Source organism: Pituophis catenifer, unplaced genomic scaffold (assembly GCF_029215685.1).
Source record: "Pituophis catenifer annectens isolate HBS135680 unplaced genomic scaffold, rPitCat1.0.hap2 SCAF_1, whole genome shotgun sequence".
Lineage (NCBI taxonomy): Eukaryota > Metazoa > Chordata > Lepidosauria > Squamata > Colubridae > Pituophis > Pituophis catenifer.
This window is the reverse complement of record NW_027256881.1, coordinates 118,604,207-118,610,444: the sequence shown is the minus strand read 5'-3', so window position 1 is coordinate 118,610,444 and position 6,238 is coordinate 118,604,207. Positions and strand designations below refer to the sequence as shown.

At 41.4% G+C, this 6,238-nt stretch overlaps 1 protein-coding gene across 3 annotated transcripts in view; it reads left to right on the top strand.

Moving 5' to 3' along the window:
• The first annotated feature begins 1,817 nt into the window (after positions 1 to 1,817).
• FAM135A (family with sequence similarity 135 member A) overlaps positions 1,818 to 6,238 on the top strand; it is a 54,450-nt gene continuing 50,029 nt past the window's right edge. Inside the window, exon 1 of one of the 3 annotated variants that reach the window (XM_070932912.1) lies at positions 1,818 to 1,951. In XM_070932912.1, the coding sequence (XP_070789013.1) occupies positions 1,848 to 1,951 (104 nt within the window). In that variant the 5' untranslated portion in view covers positions 1,818 to 1,847. The remainder of the gene's footprint in view (positions 1,952 to 6,238) is intronic. The other 2 variants (XM_070932914.1, XM_070932915.1) reach the window with 2 other exon arrangements.

The following is a 6,238-nucleotide window of genomic DNA, read 5'->3' as shown; positions in this document are numbered from 1 at the left end:
CAATGTGTTGTTTAAACTGAAGTGCAAATTCACTGAAACACCTTGATTGGGTTTTCCAGAGTGTCTTTGGATTGGCTTTCTAAAATGACACTACTATAAAATCTATCACACTTTGAACACACTTTGAAGACCAATAAGTACAACCTCCTAAACTTATTCCATCTCAATTATTCACTTCAGGTTACGTCATTCCCAAGGAATCAATTCACAATTGGAACAAATTTACACTGGTCATCACAAATCTTTTTCAATAAAAGCTCCAGTTTCTTTGATGACCTTCCGTTTGCATAATTTTCAGCTCAACGTGGTGCTTATCATTTTCACTCCATTGCTTTTTCCTATGTTATTTTAGCTACTTAGGAGAAATGCTAAAGTAAGTCACTATTTCTCCGCTTATTGGTAATATACACGGTTTCTGAAATAATGTACTTGATGCGCTATGAACAGGCTAAAGGATCACATAACACACCCATATTATTAACATAACTAGAATTACTGTGCGGTACTCTTTTATAATGATGTGCAATGCAACTAATGTCCTATTTTTTTAAAAAAACTGTATGCAAGCCATGTGAACAGCTCGAAATATACACATATGCCAGAACTTGTTTTGGAAGCTGAAGTTTAATTGTTCCCATTAAAAAAATATGAGGTAATACCGCACTCTTTATCTGCCACAGGGCTTTTTTTCTTTTTCTTTTTTTGGTACTACATCTTGATTAGATAAACTGCTGGTTATTTGAGGGCCACATTCCTCAAGGTTGTTTTTTTTTTTAATTCAAGATAATAAGCCTTTGAAGAAAGAGCTGGACTCTTGTTCCTGAGATTAGCTGGCTTTCTATCGATACCCAGAGAAATCGTCCTGCCTCCTTTGAAATTCACCTTTTGAGAATCCACCTTCTGGTTTTCGCACGACCGCGATTCCCAGGAGAACTTGGGGATTCGCTTTAAGGCTGGATTGTTCTACTTATATTTAATTTACGTCGCTTTCAGGGACTTTTCACGTCCCTGAGGCTCCAAGGAGAGACCGCTCTCTCTGGAAAGACTCGGCAGAGGCAAATATTTCTCTGTAAACTGGGAGTGTAAACCGGCCTAGAGAGGTGCGGCGCCTGACCGCTTCTCGAAGCCGCGGCAGCAACTGGCTTGCTTCTTCCATCCCTTCCCAGGAATTCACCGGGAGGAGAAACTCTTTTCGGGCCAGGTAGCATCGCACGTAAGTCAACGCCCCACCCCCACCCCGTTCGTCCTTCAGCATCCCCACAGCGGCGGTAGCGGTGGAAGGAAAACGTGCCTCCAGAGGGTCCCTCAAAAAGCGGCGGCCTGCCACCTTTTATTTTTTATTATTATTATTTGCTTCCCCCGCTTTTTTTCCCCCGTTTTGCTGGCCGGCCAGAGGCAGCAGCAGCAGCAGCAGCAGCAGCAGCCGTTCGGCTAGTTCCAGCGGTCCCGCGCACGGCCCAGCAGGGGGCGCTCCAGCCGAGAAGCGAAAGGTGCGGGGTGGGTGAGGGGGGGGGGGGAAGGCCGCTGCGGTGAGCTCTCTTATTCCAGCTCGAGCTCCGGGAAAGCGGGAGCGGCGGCGAGGGCAGTCGCGAGCCCGGCGCCCAGGGAGACACACACTCTCTCTCCCCCCCCCACGGGATGCCGCACTGCCTGCGGAGCGTCGGCCGCGGGGCATAACTCCCCTGCCAGCCCTTCACGGCACACGCCGCCTCTGGTCGTTGGTGGCGGCGACGACGACGACGGCGGTGGCGGCGGCTCGTACTCGCTTCCCCAACACACGGGCCGCTCGGCCGGGAAAGCGGGAGTGGAGTGAGAGGAGGGGTGGGGGGGGGGAGAGCCGGCGTCGGATGTTCTCGTTACGCCACTCCGGTGCTGCGGTTGAGGCCTGGGCTCGTCTTCGAGGGGGAAGCCAGCGAGCAGCTCCGGAAGAGGTGAGGTGGAGACGGGCAAGGTGGGTGCCGCTCCCGGCGAGCGGGCAAGCCTGTTTTTCTGCCGCTCTCTCTCTCTCTCTCGAGTCAGTGGGAAACCCGAAGGGAAAGGCTTGTTATTGCTGAGGAAGAGGGCCGTCCCTTTTTTCCTCTTCTTGCGCGAAGGCAAGAAGCAGCTTGAGGAAGACATCGGGGGCTTCTCCAAGGGGGTCCCCAAAACGTTTAAAAAAAAAACCCAATTAAAAAATAATAATGATCTGGGCTCTCGAGTGGAAAGTCAGAAGTCAAGCCTGGTGGTTCAGTCTAGCTGGGTCGAATTACCTTTAGTTTTTCCTCAAACTAAGGAAGGAAAGCTGGCGTTTCTCTCTCTCTCACTGTGTCCCCCCCTTTTCGTTTCTGGCTGTATTTTATTTGTAAATCTCCCCCTCCCCAAAAAAAAAAATCCTAAGGAAAACCCTTCCCCGTATTTCCCTCCCTCCCATCCTGTGTGTACGAACTCGAGAGTACCGAAAGGTCCCTTTGGCTTTTTGCCCTCTTCGAAATAGTTTCCTCTCGTTTCTCTGTAGTTCAAGCAGAGGCAACCGAGCTTGCCCGTGAATTACAGCTTTTCCGTTGTCTTAGAAAACCTGGTTGTTTCTAACTAAAAGGCTCTTTTCCCTTCGATTTCACGGGGTTTCGGGGTTGTTTCTGTTCTGCGGTTATTGGTGCGTTTGGTTCTCTTATTTTTAAGGCTAGAATAGAAGGAAAAAAACCTCTCCCGCCTAATTTCATTGTGCTATATAGCCAGATGTAACTTTGGTATTGCTTGGTATTTGCTTTCCTTCCAGGGACATCTACTATTTTTTCCCCCAGACTTTAGAAATATACATTCTTCACATTCCTAGGATAATAGTGTGACCTGGTTTAACTCTACCAAAGCCACCTAATACCTTATAAAAACAGTTATTTTACTGGCTTTTAGGTACTGTACCTTAAAGCCTACCCTAACATATAAGAGTGGGTATACTTAGTTATTATTATCTTGATTTGTTTTATCTACCAAAGCATATAATTTATTTATTTAGAAAATTTATATGGCTGCCCAACTCGTGATGTCTCCTGGTGGCTTACAGATAAACTTCCTACAGTATGACCTTAAAATGCCATTCTCATGATATATAAATTATTTAAATTAATTTAAACCTTTTACCATTTTTCTTCAATGTATTGGTTACATTGATTGACAATGACCTTAAAAGGATCCTTTCCAGAAGTCTTTAGAAATGATCTCCCTATAATTTTGGTATTTGCTACCTGTTTTCTTACAACTATATATATTTATTTTAATGAACTATAACACTGAGGTTTTACAGTGGCTTTGAATGAAGTTTCCTTACCTCAAATTAAAATGTATTCACTCAATTAAAAGTTCTGAGCAAAGATTTGTTGTGGATGTAACTTGTAGAGTAATAAAGTGGATTCCCCCCCCCCTCTCTCTCTCACACACACACACAGAATGTTTTCAAAAAGATGGCTATGTGACATCTTGTGATATTTTAGACTAACTGTTTTATTGTAGCATAAGCTTTTGTTGAATATTTTTTCTTCCTCATGTTTTCCTGCAAATACAAGGTTCTTATTCATTTCAAGGTTTCACAGTGGTATACGATTGTTGCACATACTTTTTTTGATAATATAATCTAGTTAATTTTGATATAAGTCATTATTATATCTACACCATTATATATGAGTGATCATCAAATCAGAATTGTAAACAGGGCTAGGAACTGATTTCCATCCACTGCTTAGACTTGTTGTGGCTTTGTTCATCCAAACAGTCGGTTATTATTAATAATAATAATCAGCACACTGAGTGCCATACTGAAAAATCTTGGACATCACTTAGAAAATCTGCACATTGACAAATTTCTATCTGTTATTGCAAAAGGCCACCTTGCTTGGATCCTCACATATATTATGCTGATATGTTACGACATCCTAGGTTCTTGGGAAGAACTTGATATGTATAAACACCAACACCAGCTAAAGAACTGGGATCTGTGACGTCACATTGTCTTGAACAGTAATTTGTTTATTTAGCGTATGGCACGTTAGCCAGGTATCACCGAGGCTGCTGGCCGCCTCTGTGAAAGGAATTTTTTCATCTTTTTTTTTCTTTACCTGCGGGACACCTGAATGCCGGTAGACAATTGGGGGAGGTTCTTTTCTTGTCCCTTCAGTTGTTTGTTTGCTCATGGGAATTGAACCGCTGAGCTGCCGACCTCAGCGGTGTACAGGTCCAGCATCTTAACACGTGAGCCATATAATATAATAATATATTAAATTTATATGCCATACTTCTTGCTTTCAGGTCACTGCTTAGAATAAAGAAAAAGCAAACCATAATCTGATATTAAGCATAAGACAACCATAATACCTTATAAGAAATGACTTCCAACTTCATCACAACAAGCAAAAATAATTTTAGTAAAAAAGAAATACAGTAAAAAAAATATTTTAAAATACAGTAAATGATCTCATATCTATAAACAAATCCTTAAAGCCTCTTTGTTCAGTCCTAATCAGAAAAAAACCATTAAGGATTATCAGAAATAACATAACTGTTTTAACTTTGATCAAATAAACTTTATATTTCTTTCACTTACAACAATCTTGATCTTTAATGTCCAGTGTAGCACATTTTGCCATATCATTCTTGTAGCTTGTCATTTTTAAAACCATTTTCAATTCAGTCTCAGTCTTATTCTTCTTCCATAATGTCTTTTAAACTATTTATTTGCGCATTAAACTATCTATTATGGCAAACATCCTTAAAATTTACTTCAAGATCCATTGTTCACAAATAACTCTCAATATGTCCAATGTTAAGGACAATTTTACTCCATTCTTTATGAATAAATCAAATTTGATTGTTCTTTAATTGTAATCTTTAATTCCTTGTAGTTCCCTCTAGTGTTCAGCCTTCAAAGTCTTACCTTTTTTTTATTTTAACAACAGCATTTCCCCAGAGAAATAATTCTTATAATTAATTTCAAATCCTATTTCAAATTTTCTTTTTTTCCTTTTTATGAATTTAAATCATAACTTTGTTTTTAGTAGCATCAAATGATCCAGCCAAAATTTAAGGTCAGAGAAATATATTTCCATGTAGGGAAGTATTTAGTCGTACATAGAGAGTTGAAGAAACTGCTGATAATTGTTTACATTAACTAAATCCTCAAACATAAAACATTAAAACAATAAAGGTTAAGATTATTAATATTTCATTAATCATTAAAGTTGACTTAAAAAGAACAAACATGGCAAGTGAGGGAGCATATACACACAGGATGGAGGTGGTGTCTTATCTCAGTCCATTAACTACTTTCAGTATGATATGTTCCTATCAGAGTCCCAGGCCATTTGGCAAAGCCAGGTTTCCAGGCTCTTTTGGAAGGCCAAGAACGTGCTACGTGAGAAGGCACAATGTTCCAGAGGACAGGAGCCATGGCAGAAAAAACTCTTCTCTTAGACCCTGCCAGCCAAAATTCCTTGACTGGTGGGGTCCTTCAGCATGCTCTTCCTCCTGCCCCATGTAGGTGGGGCGGGCCAATTTATTGGGGAAGACACTTATTTAGGTTACCTGGATCCATGCCATAAAGGGCTTTAAAGGTAATCACCACACCTTGAACATGAAAGCAAACTGGCAACCAGTGCAGCTTGCGCAACAGCAATGTACATCATCCTAGTAGTCCTAAGAACTGTCCTTGCAGCTGCATTCTGTATCAGTTATAGCTTTCCAAATCTTCAAGAGTACCCTCATGTAGGGAGTGGTGCGTAGTCCATAATATATAAAAACATCAGAAATTCAATTAACCCTTGTCTGTTAAAACATCCAGGTTTTTAATGTCTTTTGGGGCTACTGTCAGTGTGTATAGATCTTGGGGAGACCTCATTTCAGAGAGCAGGTCCTACCACAGAGAAGGATACTTTTTTCCTCCTGAAAGATGTCACTATTTAATCAAGGGGACTCAGAGCACACCCACTGTGCCAGATCATATTGGCCAGACAGAAACTTTGAGGAAAATCCCTGGGCCTAGTTAGTTCCAAAAGCCACAACTACTCAGTTTTGGTAGGATTGAGATGTTTTTCCTGGCCTTCCTTAGGAAAAGCATAGTAATTTTTCTGGGATTTGTGGCCTATGGTGAATAGCTGTAAAGATGGCTCTTCCTCTTGAGTAAAGCTGGCCAAGCACCATCAAATACTTGTCCCCAGCTAATATTTCTCTTTGCTAGAAGTGACATAACAAACTAGAGATTGTATGGACTGGC